General features: G+C 42.0%; 1 protein-coding gene across 3 annotated transcripts in view; it reads left to right on the top strand.

Annotated features, from left to right (window-relative positions):
- Positions 1 to 17,818, top strand: part of TBC1D1 (TBC1 domain family member 1) — a 127,588-nt gene that overhangs the window by 10,158 nt on the left and 99,612 nt on the right. For 2 of the 3 annotated variants that reach the window (XM_084856953.1, XM_084856955.1), the window contains one exon: positions 4,711 to 5,183. In XM_084856953.1, coding sequence (XP_084713079.1) covers positions 4,767 to 5,183 — 417 coding nt within the window. In that variant the 5' untranslated portion in view covers positions 4,711 to 4,766. Of the gene's footprint in view, positions 1 to 3,834; positions 3,945 to 4,710; positions 5,184 to 17,818 lie in introns of those variants that run through there. The other variant, XM_084856956.1, reaches the window with a different exon arrangement.

Genomic DNA, 17,818 nt, shown 5'->3' with positions numbered 1-17,818 from the left:
GGTACAAGAAGTGGCATTCTATTAATGGTTGCTTGTTCTGCTAATGGCTGCAAAAGCTCTAGTGGAACAACTAGCACAAGCAACATCTAGCATAATAAAAAGTTGTAAAAGTGCTTGAGCAATGGGCTGGGGAAGCAGAATCCAAGTCCTGGATTTGACACTTGTGCAAGAAAATGGGGCTTCCACAAGTGGTACAGGCATTGCACCATTGGATGCAACCCACTATTTCTGATTACCTTGATGTTTTATTTGGCCCTTAATGGTCTTATTCTTTGTGTATTTCTTATTAGCTTGGAGTCTAAATCTTGCACGAAAGTGTTGTTGTTAATGCTATGATCTCCCAAGGCGCCAATTTCTTATTAAGCATTTACGTGATTATATAATTCATTCACTGTCATAACTGAACCAATACTGAACTATAATGAAAATACTATATTGCTGTGAGCTCTAAATAACTGAATGTACTGTTACTTACAGCAGACTGAGGATTATCTGAGGCTTGAAATTAAACACCATAACAGTGCATAGTTAATGTCTAATGAAAATTTGGTTGAAATGACCATTTGCTAACATTCTGTTTTTTCCTTCTGTTAATTGTTCTTTTAGCCCTGTCTTCCCAGCCTATCCTAAAGATTTAGGACAGTTTACAATTTCTTGGAACGTAGGTATCTGTGAAAGCTAGGGCCGCAACCTGATTAAATTCTAATTGACTAAAATTCATTTAACTAGTCAGTCTATCATACGGGTAACCACAGTATTTCTGAATCAAGAATAATACTTCCTTTGTTTTTAGATGTTGCACAGTTGTTGTAGAAGGCATAATCTCAGAAGAGGAATTCTGCCTGTGTGTGAAAGAATGGAAAAATCTTTTAAGATGGTGAAGATGATATGGATTATGAACCCATACATAATGGGTTTAATTATGTATTTATTTTAAATCAGTTTAAACTGCAATATAAAAGTTTATTTTAACACATTAATCTAATTTATCAATTGATTAAATATTTCAGCCCTAATTAAGGCTCATTGAGAGTTCGAAATATTGATTTTACTTTGAACGCCACTTTGAATAGCAGTAGGGTGTAAGAATATGAAAGAAGTTCTGGATTTGGTTTCGGCGGGTTGTGCTTTGTGGGAACCAGGAAGTGACTGAGGGCAACACCCACAGGTTCTGGCCAGAGTTGAGAGAGGCCATAGCCTAAGAGAGCTCAGTGGAAAAACTCTCTTGTTTAAATAAAGCTTAGGTCTGTTTGGAAGACAGAGTCTGTGTGAGTTTGTGGGGTGAAGTACACCAACTTTGAAAGAAGATGGCAGCAGTGACTGATTCCTAGACAGAAGAAGAATAACAAACTGTAAGTTGACCCCCCGTCCCCCCAGAAAAAATCCAAGAAAGAAAGAAAGAAAGAAAGGCTGAAAATGGAGGGCCTGAAGCTACTAAGCACATTCTACATGCAAACTCAGAACTTAGCCTAGGCATGGAAAACCTGGAAAGAGGAGTTTAATCTATAAGGACATTGCAATGGCAGATGAGTCTGTGAAAATGAAACTGTTTCTATATTTGATTGGAGAAACGGGGAGAGAAATAAGTGAGAAACAGTGTGCAAACATTCTCCAAGCACATAGGGAATGCCATGGAGGGAACAGTAGAAGCTGAAGTAAAAACCATCTATATGGTACAGACTGAGAGAGATTCAGCAATGAACAGAGGAAGACAACATCCTCCAGAGACTAAAACACATGATATTACAGGGTTGACCAGAAACAAAAGATCATGTACCATGAGAGATTACAACATCCTTTCAGATACTGTCAGGAGCGCCCTAGCAGCCTCTTTCAGTAGACTCCAATAGCTAACTCAAGGCACAGACGAAAGGATACTTTTCAAGGCTTTAATCCTTTTACAACTTAATGACTCTTTCAGATGCTAATCACCAGCGACTAAGCAAGGAACAGCAGAGTGGCCTTTGCGCCGAGTAGGCAGTTGATCCCCGTTTGAAGGAGAGTCACATGAAGACCCCGAACTTATGAGCTAGGGAGAGATCCTCCCTCTTTCCCTTGGGTCCACGGGAGGCAGCCGTTGCTTGCGTGCCAAACGGGCGCTACGCCTCCTTTCCACGCCCTCCATCACTCGTCGCTCCCTGCGTCTGCGTCGAGCATCTAGCAAGCCTCGTTCCCGCACTTTCTCACTGCTAGGATCACTATTTATCTCAGGAATGCCAGCAGGAGGAATCTCTGCCAGCTGCTGTGCCTGTGAGGGATAAACTGGCTCCTCTCCCACAGATTGCTGATCCTTCTCAGAATCAGAACTGCTCTGGGGTTCTATCGGCTCAGTTTCTACCCTGACAGATACAGGATGATCTTTGTGTACAGAATGGCATAATTTTCGGGGAGAAAGAGCAGCTATACCAGAAGCCCTTCGGGCAGAAATCATTCACAGAGTCATTCATCACAACTAGGAATTGAAGGATGTCTATGATGGATCAGGGAAGCAGTCTACTAGTCAGGAATGAATGAGCAACTGAAGACATTCATGAGGAAATGTGAAGTGTGCAGATCCTGGGAAGACCACCAACCTAAAAAACACTATTACAGCATGACATTCCAGAGAGACCTTGGGCAGAAGTAGGTGTAGATTGGTTTAGCTGGGCAGACAAAGAATACATGCTCATTATAGATTACTTTTCAGATTTGGGGGAGATAGATTACTCATCAGATATCTCTGCCAGAACAGTCATAGGTAAGATAAAAGCACACTTTGCATGATACGGGATACCAGACACTGTGTATTTTGATAATGGGCCCCTGTTTGTTGTAGCAAAATTCTAGAAATTCAGCGAAGACTGAGATTTTGAACTCATCATCACATCAAAGTTATGGCAAAGTGGAATTTGCAGTAATAACAGCTAAGGGTGCAAACCTGTGGCCGCTAGACAGCATCTAGATGGCCATAGGATTTTTCAGTTTATGGGAACTAAGCTCAGAGCTCGGACTCCCAGCCTCCTCCCCCACTGCCTCATAGGAGGCGTGTTTCATTCCTGGCTCCATGCTCATAAGAGCAGCTCGGAGCAGCCGAAAAGGGGGTGTTCCTGGGGGAGGGGACCATGGAAGTACCAGTATGACTCTTCCTATGCGCCAACTGGCCTCCTCCCCCCCCCCGTCTGACGCACATCAGTTAACCAAAATCGGCCATCTAGCTGTAAATGTAGGGTGGCCGGAGCACAGAGGAGAAGATCAGAGTTCAGAGGCGGCCGGCTATCCCCACATGATTGTGCCCTAAGAAATTCTTGAGAAAAGCAAAAGCGGCAGGGGCAAGTCAATATCTAACACTTCTAGTTCATTGGAACACTCCATCTCAAGATCTAAACTCAAGTCCAGCACAAAGGTTAATGAGTCAAAGAACAAAGACACTTTTACCAACAAGTGGGAGGATATTAGAGCCAGGGATTACAGGAACATCCCTTGGTGAACTGAGGAGACAGCAGCAACAGGGACAGGCTCAGTATTACAACCGATCAGCCAGAGATCTTCCAGGTCTAGAGCCAGGGGACACAGTGAGAGTCCAACCCTTAACAAAACAGGACAGTGTCTGGCACAAGGCAACCGTAATTCAGCATGATAGCCCACGATCATATAAGTTAACAGATGGACAGTGGATGAATACTAAGACGTAATAGAAGACATCTAAGGAAAACCACAGAAGAATCGGGTGATGCTATGAGATTGAATGAGGGACAAGCGTGTAGTGAGCAGAAGATCCTGCAAGATGAGACAAGCAGGGAATCCTTGCTATGTGCTGACCAGGCCAGAGACACAGCTGAGGATAGTCAAGGGGAGATGACTGCAGAAGAAGAGACTGCTGAAGGGCACACCCTGTCTACAGGGGAGCAGAATAAAAGATGGCAGCTGAAGGATGTCATCACTGAATCCAGACATACTCAAAGTGGGTGAGTTATTAAAAGACCTGCACACCTGAAAGACTATGTGTAGTTTTCCAGTTTATTTTATTTTCTCAAAAGAGAAGGGATACAACAATGTGAAAAAAATACTGGATTCAGCCTGAGTGGGTTGTGCTTCCTGAGAGGAACCAGGAAGTGGTTGAGGGCCACTGCTTCTGGCCTGAGGAGAGAGAGAGAGGCCACATCCTAAGAGAACTCAGTGGAAAGGCTTTGTTTAAATAAAACTTAGATTTGCTTGAAACAGTCTATGTGAGTCTGTGGGATGCAGTACACCAGCTTTGAAACACAGGGCATGTCCAAAATGTACGCTCTCTCTTTGTTTGCTGTGTATTCGTTGGGTGTGGGCGTGAACTTTTGAACAATGCTAAATGCTGATTTTCATGTGAAGCTTGGCAGTGTTGACCCCTTGCTTACGTCCCTGCATCGTCATTGTACTTGGAATGTGATCTGTTGCCACAGGCTTCAACAATTCTAGAATGACATACTGAAATCCTGAAGTGTTCATTCTTCTGCTTGCATAATACTCATAGAAAGTTAGGAACACATTATTTCATTCAGATATTTCTTTTTTTATTCCGTAGCAATAATTATTTTGGAAGAAATAAATACAACTAGATAAACAGAAGATTTTTAAAATTATTATTGAAGGTGTATTATGGATGATTCCTATAATCATGATTCCTATAATCATGATGAGAGAGTGAGAAGTTACTAAATTATTGTATTAACTGTGTAATTATATTTTTCATTTCAGAATTTCAAGTCTCCATAACTGAATTGGGTGACTTACTCCTCCTTGATGACTCAGAAATGGATCCCATATTGTTCAAAGTTAAAAATCCTGAAGCATCCAGTGATGGCTCAATAGACTTCAGTCTTCAGCTGGTAGGTTCTCTTCCTGTACACTCTCTCACCACTATGCCTGTACTGCCTTGGATTGTGGCAGAGATTCGGCGGCTCAGCACACAGTCCTTGAAGGAAGAGCCCAGCACCAGCCAAATCCGGCTGTATGTTTCACCAGCCGGACTGAGATGTGAAGCAGACACAGGAAAAAAGCAGCAATGGGATCCTCTGATTTGTTCCAGTCTGTTTGAGTGTAGGCCGCAGCAAGTCCACAAACTGATTCACAACAGTCATGACCCAAGTTACTTTGCCTGCTTAATAAAGGATGGAGCAGTAAATCAGCAAAGTACCTGTTATGTATTCAAAGCTGATGATCAAACAAAAGTAAGTGTAATATTTTTATTTGTGTTCAAACCAGGATAGATTAATACTATTTTAGAGCAGGGGTGGGCAAGCTTCTGGTCTGAATGATCTACTTCATCTTTTGCTAGAACCCTAGACCCATCAGCCTGTGCATGGTGCAGAAGGCATATACTTAAAATTCTGAGCCCAAGAATTTGTTTTGAGTACTCAAACTGAACTGAGCTCACAGTCCTTCTACACAAAAATTCACTCCTGGCCACTTCAGCCCCCACCCCAGCTTTCTTCATTTCAGCAATATAATTTTGGAAACGAGGGTCATTTTTGTTGCTGCCATTGCTAAACAATTCTTGCCAGGGGAGCGACGGGCATCATCCCGCGGGGCTGGTTATCTGAGCAGGTGGTGTACCTTTCCCTTCCCTCTCAGATGAGAACAGGTATCAGGTCAGCTTGCTCAGGATTTTATAAAGCAAGTCTCACTAAGTTAGAAAACTGTCAGGGAGTGCACCCACACTGCCCCCCTTTACCAAGGCCTTTCCCACTTGGAGCATCCTTATCAGTTCAGAAAGTACAGACAGTGTACAAAGCAACTACTGTGCATTTTTAAGCTTTTGTTAGTATGTGAATTCACTGTATGTGAATACAGTTATGAGAAGCAACTCTAAAATCATGAAAATTGCTAACTGCCCTATCAAATTAGTGTACTTATGCTGTTAATTACTGCATTAAATACTGCAAATGACTCTAGGCAAATTCACACCTGACTGTCCGCCATTTTTCTGAAACCAAATCCTATACATTTATTTTAAATCAGCCAGAGATCTACCAGTAGATCCCAAGAGTAGATTTGGCCACCCCTGTTTTAGAGGATGTGCTGCAAATTATGAAGGCTTTTAATTAAATCATATTGTAAAGAGACATTTGTGTGGTGTTTGGATACAACCCTGACTGTCTAGCTGAGTAGTTACTTGATATAAATCCTAGTGGTGAACATATTATTGAAATCAACGGCTTCCTTATTTCCACACAATTTGTCTATGATTGTGATGTCAGTATGTAAAACTAACTAACCACATTTTTATTTATTTCATTTCTATACTGCCCAATAGCCGAAGCTCTCTGGGCGGTTCACAAAAACACATGCATATATCCAGAATATATATTTCTCCATTTCAAGAGTATAAGAATTACCAAGTACTCTGTGAATCTCAATATTCAGTCTGTGCCAATATCCAGAAACAAATGCTTCCATGAAAGTGGTGTAAACAGGACAATTATGGAGTGACCCTTCCCTTGTGTTTCACTTCAGTCATCAAAAGAACAGCTTCAGATAGTACTGTTACCTATGGATGTGGCAATGCACTTTGGGACGCATTTATACTTTTGGACATTATCCCATTATCCTTTTTATTGTAATTTCCTCTCCACAGAAAACTCTGAAAACTGTAGCTTGGGGTGGTGGTAATGCAGGGATCTCTTAACAGAAAATTTTCAGTACCCTAATCAAATTACGTGTAGGATTTGGGAGAACCATTAAAGTAGTATACACTCATACAGAATAAATAGTAGATATGCCCAAAGACAACTTGTGAAAAATTACTTTGTTATGTGCCTGTATAGATTGCTTCACTATGGTGTTACATGTACTAGTCATCTGAATGAGAACTTTCAGAGTAGGCAAATGATCTAGATCTGTGACAACTTCTACACCCTTAGGACCTACGGTATGGAAGAATATCAGCTTTATCTTCTCTAATGAAGATTCATGTCATATCATAGTTTATAATATCTTCCCCAAAGAATCCTGGAATTAGATTAGGTGACGGGGCTGTTAAATCTTTGCTACTGATCCTTAGCCCCCCTCACAGAACTACAGTTCCCTGGGGAAAGGAAATGACTAAAAAAATCAGTTTTAAGACTGCAGTGTACATACATCTTTACATTTTGGACCACATGATAATAAAAGTAGTTTTTTCTAGCCTATATTTAACTCCATAGATCACAGAATCTGGATATTAACCCAGGTGTGGGGTAAGTTGATAGTGCCCAGACTAGCAGACTCAAAACTGCTTTATAATAACTGTGATGTTCCAGATGTGCTCCTGATGTCCAGAAGTACACAGCACCTTCTCTAGCTGGATTTCTTCCTCTATTCCTTATTTGACTTCAGCTCAGATCTTTTGAGGCTATATGTTGCCATCTTGCACAAATGCAATGGCTCTGGTGGTCTCCATCAGTAATGGCATGTTATGGACATGGGACTTTCCTCCATAATAACAATAGTAGTAGTAATTCCCTCAAACACTTATCCCCTCAGTAATCATAATACATATTACTGATCTCTGTCTCCCACAATATCCCATTTAGATCTTCACTGTGAAAACATAATCATAGGATCTACTTGCTTGACTGGTTCTGGGAATAGTTTGACATAAATTCTAAACAACAAATTTTTTGTCATAAATTAATAAAGAGGACTGTACAGTTTTAGTTGTCCTTTTTTTCAGGGTATTTGCTTAAGTTTCTTAACATCATGTTCTAGACTTAGATAACAAGCACTGAACATTTTCACATAGATACAGACATCAAATGGATCCAGAATTATAATGGCAAAAGAACTATTATAAGAACTATTATAAAGCCCTTAAGCTTAACTCAGACATTAAACAAAATCTTATTGTGTAAAATAGTCCTGACTAGGGAGAAGTTGAAAGCATTGTGGTTTTTGTTTATATCAAGTAAATAAATATTTCTTAAGCAAAATATTAGAACATTACTTTGTTGCCCAATATATATTGAGCCTTTGTAGTAGTCCTGGTACTTGTTATCTGAAGGATAAATATATCCTTATTAAAATATTTGTCTATAAAAGAATTATCTTATAGCATGTGATACTTGCTCAATGGATTTGATTTTGGTCATTGGGTGGCTCCTCCATCGTGTGGAAGCTTTTGAAGTTGAGAGTGGCTGTTTTTTGTAAGAGATGTACTACAGGCCAACCAGAATGCGGCACTTCCCAAGTTGATGAATGGCTGTTCTACATGAGATGCAAGAGCTAGCTTGCACTATTAAAATGGCCTGCTGTTACTTTGGGAACATTGCCAAAATGAACCGCTCTACTTCGATAGCAGACTTGCACCAGGATCTGAAGAACTGTGCAGTTAGTTCTGTGTGCTTGAGGTGCCTCTTGGCTTGTGTTTCTCTGAATAGTTGCTCCTCATGCCTTTTGGACATGATGAGAATTTCAAAAGCAGTTTGAGAGTAGGGACCTGGTATTCAAAGAAAAAGTGAGGCAAAAATACTACCGGGCCAGTGTGAGCTCTGGGGTACTCTTAAAGGAGCTCTCTTTTTAGGAAGGGAGGATCCTGGCCATAGTGTTGAATGTAAAAGTTAAAGCATTGAGCATGTATTTTCCATCTTGAGTTAATAAACTCAGAACAGGAAGGTGTTTCTTAAAGAACACATACAACTGGAAACCATTAATAAAATAAAATAGAAAACACCTGGAATTATCTATGTAACACTATGGCTTGGCTGGTTGAGATGTAATGGATAAAGCAACATGGCTTGGGTGTTGGGATTGTGTTTTGTACTTCTGCACTCCCTCACACAGCCCAATTTCCCCCTCATTTCCTACTTCAGACAAACCATCTGTTCCATCCCAATTAGTCAAAATATGGCTTGTACAAGTCATAGTATGCCATCAAACTAGAATCAGAAATCTACTTCCAGCCATGATTTCCCATTCTGCTTTGGAAGTATACAATGGCAAACTATGGTTTGCCTGAACCAGAATATGATGGAGGGAATTAGGGATGAGGGAGTGAATGCATGCTCCTGCTGGCCAAATCATGGTTTGGCTGTTATCTGTGAACAGGCCTATATTATAATTTGACCTGGATTATCAGATAAGGGAGTAACTCTAAAATATAAGTTAGTTCTATATGGCCAAGTGTTGCTCTCTCATTGGGGTCTTTAATCTCCTCTACAGAAGCTGGTCAAACAACTTCAGCATGAGGTCTTCTTGCTTCAACCAGAAAACAAACGTTTCCCAAATCTTTGATCTTTAGAATGTTATTGAAGTATTCCTTTTTGATATTTAATTCCCCAAGCATAAAAAAAGGAAGTATCTTTAGAGGAAAAATGGGTATCCTGGCCTGGCTAAACAATAGACACATATACAGATCTATTAAATTGCTGATCAACAGCAAAGTGTAGTTGCATTTATATAAAGAATGTCTGGATTTTGCTGGTTACATAGTCTAATGGGTATGCACATAATGTTTCAGCTATAAAAGGGAGTTGACAAATCTTATGAAGTTTAATATTTCTCAAAATAGACAAAGAGGCAAGGGTAATGTGCAGTTGCATAGGCTTAACCTTTGTTTTGGTTGGAGCTAAGAACTATAACAATACTGATACAAGTCAAGTTGCAGTTGGACTTAATCAGATCTCTTGAATAAAGCAGTGTTCAGTTGGATGTAAAGGACTAAGGTTGTCCCATGCTTTGCTGTAAACGGCCTCAGTACTGCCTGCAAATAGGATGCTTACCTAAATGACTTGGGTGAGAAGTGAATAGAGGAGTACCGGATTTTTTTTAAAAGGAATCAGCTTTGCTGCATGCAGAGCTCCACAAGCAGTTTCTCTGCACCAGTAAAAATTGCTTCCCAGAACACCTGGTGGGAAGGGTTGGAGTGAATGCCCTCTGACTGGCAGAGGCTGCTCAACCAATAAGAGAGGCTTCCCCTCTCTCCCCCTGCTTCTACTTTCCCCTGAAAGTCCAGATGCATCTGCATTTCAGGAGCAAGCCTCATTGAGCGCAGTGGGGGGTACTTCCGAGTAGACACACATATGCTTGTGCTGGGAAAGGGGGGGAACACACAAAGACGGGAAACCAGCCTCTGTTTGAATCCGCAGGATCTCTATTAAACCAAACAAAGGAGAATTGGAGCCTTGAGATCACGCTTTACCACATTTAGGGAATTGGGCTTTAAACTGTGCCGTGTCAGTTTTGGGGGGGATCTCTGTAAGTTCTGATGTGGGCATTCAGAGGGCAAGCCTCATTCAGCACAATGGGAGTTACTTCTGAGGAGACACTAACAGGTTTGTGCAGGGACGGGAAACACAGGAAACATCCCTTGACCTGGGTCACGGTGAAAGGCACACCCCTGGGCAGGGCTAGCATACCTGAGGTCAATGCGGGGGTTGGGGCACACAGCAACTATATCGAGAACCCAACTTAAGGAAAAGAATCGGACTTTTAAGCAGTCTTAGGAAATCCATTTTTTCCCTGATAAGCTCTAGCATGGCTGCTGGATGGCCACAACGTCATCTATCCCTAATTACCTCAACACACAGCCAGCTCAGGGTAAATCGCTGGTGGAAACACCTCCTGGGTTCCTGATGGTTTGCTGGTTCTTTTGTTAAGGCCACTCTGCTACTATTTCTGCCTTGAGTGCCATTTTTTGGTAGAAAGGTGGTGGTGGGAGAAATAAATAAATATATAAATTAGATACAAACTGGTTGAGAAGAAAGTTAAATATTATCCACATTTAATTCAAGTAGTGTTTTTTTTAGAATTTGAGGTGTTGGTTTTATTGTTTTACAGTTTGTTTGTTTGTGTTTTTTGAGGGTTTACTGCAGAGGTGGGAAACCTCTGTCCCACAGGCCAGATGTGGCCCATGGAAGATTCCCATCTGACTTGTGGCTTGTCCTCCCCTGCCCCCACCCCCACATACACACAGTGAACTGCCAGTGGAGGAACATACTGCTCTGTTCCTGTATTTCATTTCTGTGCTAAGAAGCCTTTTCTGAGGGCCCAGCATGGATGCCAAGTTGATGAAGGAAAAGTGCATGTTCCTCCATTGGTAGCCCACTGTGTTTTCATACTATGAGCTGAGAAGGAGGTACCCAGAATAGAATGTAAATGAGCTGCCATAGCAAAAGAGATTGTGCTGTTCCTACCCTGGCAGACCACTGCATTTCCGTTTTCCCCACCCAGCACAGGAGGAAAGCTGAATGCAAGGCAAGTATAGGGGAAAGTTTGCGAATGGGGCTGGATAAAGGATGTGAATGGAAAGAAAGGGTGTGAATGGGTGTGAAAGAAAAACAGGGGAAGGGTATGGCAGAGAGAGAAGGTGAGTGGGGAAAGTATGCGAGTAGGGAGAACGTGTGAATGGGTATAAAAGAGACAGAAGTGGAGAGAGAGAAGGGGCTTATAGAGAGACAGGAAATGTGTGGTGGGGGGGGGATTGGCAGAATGGGTGGAAGAGAGAGAAAAGGGGTGCCTGGCCCAGTGTGCAGCCTCTGGCCACTTTCTGGTGATGGAATGCAGCCCTGCCCCCCTGTTCCCCACACTGCCTTATTGTGTAGTTTTATTGGAAAGTAAGCCCTGTAAATAAACTTCAAATTCCATATTAACTCCAGTGTACTCACGTTTTGTCACACAACCATATTCTTTCACATACATGGATATATATTCCCATTCATTATACGCACATTGCTGAAAGACTATTGAAGCGCCGGATATTTTGATCAACAGCACAGTAGGCTCAGGTACAACTACCAGACTATACGGCCAGTCAGGGTTGAAAAGTGACGAGGCTTGCATTATTCCGCTATAAAAGTCATAGCGAAGACCCAGTGAACTCCGAAGCATTTGTTGCTAGGTTTAGCTTCGTGACAGATGATTATTATGTAATTTATTTTTGATATGACACCGAGGCTTTTTGTAAGCATCTCTATATTAAAATGGCCCGGCAAATATATTTAGTTGTATGGTTAAACTTACTGTTGTTTATAACACTTGTTTTGTAAGTGTTAATATAAACTGCAAAATTGTGAGTTACACTTAGAGAAAAATACTCCTCTGGAATATAAATACTCCATATTTATATAATTGCCAATGCCTGCCAGAATTACCCATTTCTTCTTCCATCAAATGCTGCAGACACAATTTCTTTTTATTATAAGGTTGATTCTTACTTTAAAGATGCAGCTGATTTTCATTTTGAAGGAGCAGAAATAACTAAAATAAGTGTACATATAGTTCCCATGAATGAAAGTGAGTTTCAAAGAGTTTCTGATGTGTCAGAAAATGCTGCTGTGGCAGAATTTACTGGATTTCACAATTAAAAAAACCTAAATATTCTTTTATGTGGGTGGGAAGGTATTTAACCTGCTGCCCTATCTCTCTCTTCCATTTCTACTGGCCTTTCCATCCATTCTGGATTGCTGAGAAATTTTTTTTTTTAAAAAGGCTAGAACCAGAAAAGGAAATCAAAACCATTTCCCCACTCTCACCCCCCAAAATGACAGAGATAGATTTAAATTATGCATCTTACTGCTTGACAGAAGATACATATTCAATCATGTAAAAATTGTTTTCTTTTTGCTGTTGTGTGTAATAGAAGGTTTTCTTAAGTTGTACTCCTGTTACTGGCAAACTGTGGTGTTCTAGATTTTTCTTGCACCATAAGAAATATCTGCTAAAATCTGAAACTTTGACCCAGAAGCACAGCCAGCGTTCTCTGAACAAGAGACAAGTTCTTGGGGAGAGTATATGCTCATCCAATTTGTGTCAGATGAGGTGTATGCTCATCTGACGCTTTGGATTAACCTGTCTGAAACCTTGGAGAGCTGGAACAGTGGTCTAACTTGGTATAAGGGGCTTTCTAGATTGGGCAACTATCCTGGACTCCTATTGGATAGTGGCCATGGTACCCACAAAGGAAACTCTATTTCTATGTCCCTATATCCTGAAATGTTGGGACTGCTTCACGCTTGCAAAATTATTCTAGAGATTTAGTAAAGAGTGAGCACTTTTGTGTTTTACCACATGATTGCTGCTGTAGCCATTAAAAATAAAATAAAAGTCCAAAGCCGTCTCCTTCTCCTGTATCACCGTCAGAGCATTTGAAGAAATTTGTTGTTTTTAAAGAAGTAAATACAGTTTTCTCTGATTCAAGACCATCCCCACTACAGCAAGACTTCTTTCATTATGTTCTTGTAATCATCATAGTACTATTGTGGCATTTGGGGATGCCATGGTAGCACTAAGGGAAAAGCTTGCATGTGGTATTTTGCCTGTAAGCTTACCCAAAATGGTATGTATTCAGTGTGGACTTTCATCCTTTGACCATTGGCATTTCCTGTTGCTGTAAATTAGCAGTGGATTGAATAGTAAGTAAATGTCATCTGATGTTTTATGCAGAGATAGACTTCATTGTATCATGTTGTTGTTGGTTGCGGGGGTGGGGACTGGGAATTACCACAGTACAATGAAACACAATCATTTACCACATGCTCCTCTGCACTTAATTTAAAAAAAAAAATTTTTGACTGACCTTCTTCCTTGCTGCCAGTGCAATTAAGTAACCTTTCAAAGGCAAAGTTACTGGAAGTTCAGTATACTTCTGCAGCAATGTATTCTGCATACTGGAGTATATCGTGTTTGCACAATAGACTTAGGGCCGATCTGCACTTATAGGTTTTTTCTCTTCGAAAGAGGTTTCACTGCCCGTCTTTCACACTACGCAGTACCCGCCTTGAATTGGAACCAGAATTTCCGGCTTCCATGCCCCCACTTTCAATACCCTGATATCCTGGTATTTACCCTTAATGTGCTCTGGTTTTCTGCCTTCGCTACCATATCTGGTCGTAGTCCCCTCCCCTGCCTGTCCATATATGGCAGTGTTTGTATTTCCCTCCTGTCCAATCACAGCTCTCGATGGCCCCATGTCGTCTTCCAGCTACTGATCGCATAGCTTCCTCAGCACTCAATGTTTCCTCAGCAACAAGCAAAGGGCTGGATGTGCACGCGCTTGTCTGATCTCGGAAGCTAAGCAGGGTCGGCCCCGGTCAGTAGTTGGATTGGCGACCGCCTGGGTATCAGGCTTCCTGCATTGAGCAGGGGGTTGTTCTATCCCTTCAAAAGAAACTAAATTTTACCCCCTCCTATCCCCCACTTCAGGTTTTTTTTTTTAAATTAAGGCGTTATCTTTGAAGAATCATGGCTTCTCCGCAATGTTTTTTGTTCTAATTCAGGCATAATCTTTGAAGATTCAAAAATTCAAAGATTTGAAGCTTCTAATGAAAAAAAAAACACCTGAAGCTTCAAATCTTTGAATTTTTGAATCTTCGAAGATCATGCCTGAATTAGAAAAAAAAAACATTGCAGAGAAGCCATGATTCTTCAAAGATAACGCCTTAATTAAAATAAAATCCGAAGCAGGGGATAGGAGGGGGTAAAACTTAGTCTCATTTGAAGGGATAGAACAACCCCCTGCTCAATGCAGAAAGCCTGATTCCCAGGCGGTCGCCCATCCAACTACTGACCGGGGCCGACCCTGCTTAGTTTCCGAGATCAGACAAGTGCGCGCACATCCAGCCCTTTGCTTGTTGCTGAGGAAACACTGAGTGCTGAGGAAGCTATCTGATCAGTAGCCGGAAGATGACATGGGGCTGTCGAGAGCTGTGAGCGCGGTGGGTGTGAAATCAGCAGAAACAGGAAGAGTTTCTGATCCTCCAATGAGAGCCACTATCTTTAAGAGCAGGAAAACAGCACAGCACTCGAGTATGAACTGAGCTCGTGTATTCGATGAAGTACTGCAACTGGGAAAATGGGTGAGTGTGGATAATCACGTTTTAATGCGAGAGCGTTTAACCTGACAGGACACCAAATTCATTGCGATGGCAGGCGCAATGTAGTTCGGCCCCTAGACAATTTTCTACAGCTTTTGCACCATTGGACTGTAAACCTGGCATAGCTAGTATCTTGAACAGTCTGCCATGATAATTCTAAGGACTGGCATTAGGATTTGAAGGATCCTATGTGGAACTGTAGAGAAGCTACATTTTCAACTCCATATAGCCTCTTCTTGGATTTTAGCTTGTGGACCAACCTACATACGCAGATCTGTGAATCCTCCCTGGCATGCTCCCCTTTTATTTATTTTTAATCACCAGGGAATATATATATTTATTTTAGGAAATGATTGACCACATCAGTTAGAATTGGTACAGTCTGAGGAAAGCTGTAGTGCATGAGTTCTGAGTATATGTACATCAGAGACCTACAAAATATGGCTTTTCTCCTCTCCTTTGGCCTTGCACATTATCTGATCTGCTGAGCAGTATCGGAAGGCTTTTCAACTGGGATGGAGAAATTAAAAGTAATTTGGTCTGATGCTGGTTGCATCAACCACTTGTAATTATCATAACAATAAGAGGTCAACAGCACAATGAAGTGGTACAGCTTTTCCTGCACTGTATCATTACAGGCTTTAGAATGGGGTGCTTGCAGACAAGACTTCTATTGTCTGCCTCATTCACGGAATTTTACGGGGTCCAGGAAATGATGTCTTCCACTTGTAACTAGGGATGGCAGAGAATTCCGCCACGGATCTCGGTGAGGCTGAATGCCAGTGCATTCGGCCCCCCGAAATCTGTGGCGGAACGTCCTGCCCCCCCGCCCCCCTGCGGATCCTCCCTGGGACGAGACTTACCTGGGGCGGATCTTCCAGGCAGCAGTGGCTGTGGCTGCGGCGGCTGGTCTTCCGACCAGCTGCTGCCACCGCCATTTGCAATCTTGTCGGGTTTTTTTTTTTTACAAGACGTGATAGGCTACGTAAAGACGTAGCCTATCACGTCTGGCTTAAAAAAAAAAAACACGTATGCAAATGGCGGCGGCTGTGGTTGCCGCCATTTGCGTTCCTTATTTTTGGCCGTCTTAGTCTACGTAAATATTTACGTAGACTAAGACGGCGAAAATAAGGCGAATGCAGATAGCGTAGCGGACACTATTTACATTCCCCCTTATTTTCGCCTTAGTCTACGTAAATATTTACATAGACTAAGACGGCCAAAAATAAGGAACGCAAATGGCGGCGGCCATAGCTGCGGCCATTTGCGTACGCGCGTTTTGTTTTTGTTTTTTAAGCCAGACGTGATAGGCTACGTAAGTCTTTACGTAGCCTATCACGGCTGACCACAGGGACACAAACGGTGGCGGCTATGGCCACCGCCATTTGTGTCCCTGCTAGCCAGCGGCCAGATGTCGCTGGATTCCGGGCCGGCCAGGCCAGCGGAGCTGGCTGGCCAGGATTCTGGGGGGGAGGCATGGAGTGCCTCCCCCCCGGCGAGGATTCCGGGGGGAGGGACGGAGCGCCTCCCCCCCCAGCGGAACCCGGTGGAGCCAGGTAAGGGGAGTTTCGTACATCCCTACTTGTAACCTTCCAAGTTTTTCCATTGCTTCTTCTGACTTTTTTCTTTCCACCAAAAATTTTTTAAGAAGGAAGAGACAGAACAGCTGCACAATGTGTTTGGTAGTGCTAGGAGCCCTCCATCTGGAAGCACCCTGGAGGAAGGGGTTTTAGGATCGAATCTTTCTCCATGAAAAAAATTCCCCATGTGTATAGACGAAAAGCTTCACAAGTGACTTCAATTGCTATGCTGATTTTAGAGAACCCTCTAACCTGATTAGGAGTAGTGTCAGCATTTGCTTGTGGGTTCTAAGGTCAAAATTTGGCATTCCCAACCATGAGTTGCCCTCATAATGCTAATGTATTTGGTAGGAAGCGCTCACAGAAGAAAACTGGCAGTCAGGAGGAAGATCCTTTTCCTACCTGCTGATTTTCCCTTGCAAATGCTCCCATCCACTATCTCAGCAGTTTTTGAAGAAAATTCCTCAGCTGGGCTCCAAAGTCAAAGTGAGCTTAGCTGAAGGGAACAATGGCCTTCGGGAGGCAGGAATTATGTGAAGAATTGGTGAAAGCAGAAGGGATTATGCAGCCCTCGTATCCATCTGCTGATTCTCCCCGGCAAGTGCCCTCTCCCCAACATTCACTGTTATGGAGTGAATGTAAATGGAGGTTTCCCAAAGCTTGTGTTCGTTCTTGTTATGTTGCTATATCTTCTAATGGCCACCCTGTGGAGCTGTGGCATATGCAAGAGTTCAACAATCTGGCTTGCTTAATATGTAGGATGCAGAGATGATTGCGTTAACACTGAACATAGCTGTTCTAAGAAATTATAATGTAAGATTTCATTGTGGTAGCTATAGATTCGTCATGAATACTTCAGCAGCTGGATCTCCACGAGGTATCCCCTCCTTCCAGTAAAACTGGGTGTAGATTCCATCATTGATGCTAATTTTTGAAAATGTACTTTTCTGCCATATAACAGGTAACACTGTCTTGCGTAGGACATGAAAGGAAGTGGTTTCTCCCAATGCCTGCCTTCTCTTCATACAGGTTGGGTTTAAGTATAAGGACTTCCAGATATATCAAAGTCTATGAATATTGCTAGCTGCAAAACAAGTAATTGCAAGTGTAATTTAAACCATATCTGTCTCTAAATGCAAAACCTGCCTAATAAAGATCTGGGTTCTCTTGATAATGGAAAAACTCTCCTATCAGTTAGATGTTACAAGAGGTTAAGGAAGTCAGAAGAACTTCTCTTCTCATGACCTCGTTCCACATCTTCTCTGATGTGGACAGCAACCATGAAAACAAAACCACAACAATACCAGTGTGTGTGTGTGTGTGTGTGTGTATACACACACACACACACACACTGATGAAGGCTCAGCTAGAAGGCAAAAATATTAAGCTTCTAGGAAAACCATTGTTATAATAAAAATTTAATACATTTTTATTATC

This window comes from Heloderma suspectum, chromosome 5 (genome assembly GCF_057233095.1).
Source record: "Heloderma suspectum isolate Gila_16-S chromosome 5, 16-S_ref, whole genome shotgun sequence".
NCBI classification, from domain to species: domain Eukaryota; kingdom Metazoa; phylum Chordata; class Lepidosauria; order Squamata; family Helodermatidae; genus Heloderma; species Heloderma suspectum.
Note: the sequence above shows the minus strand (reverse complement) of the source record. Positions and strands in the feature narration are given on the sequence as shown.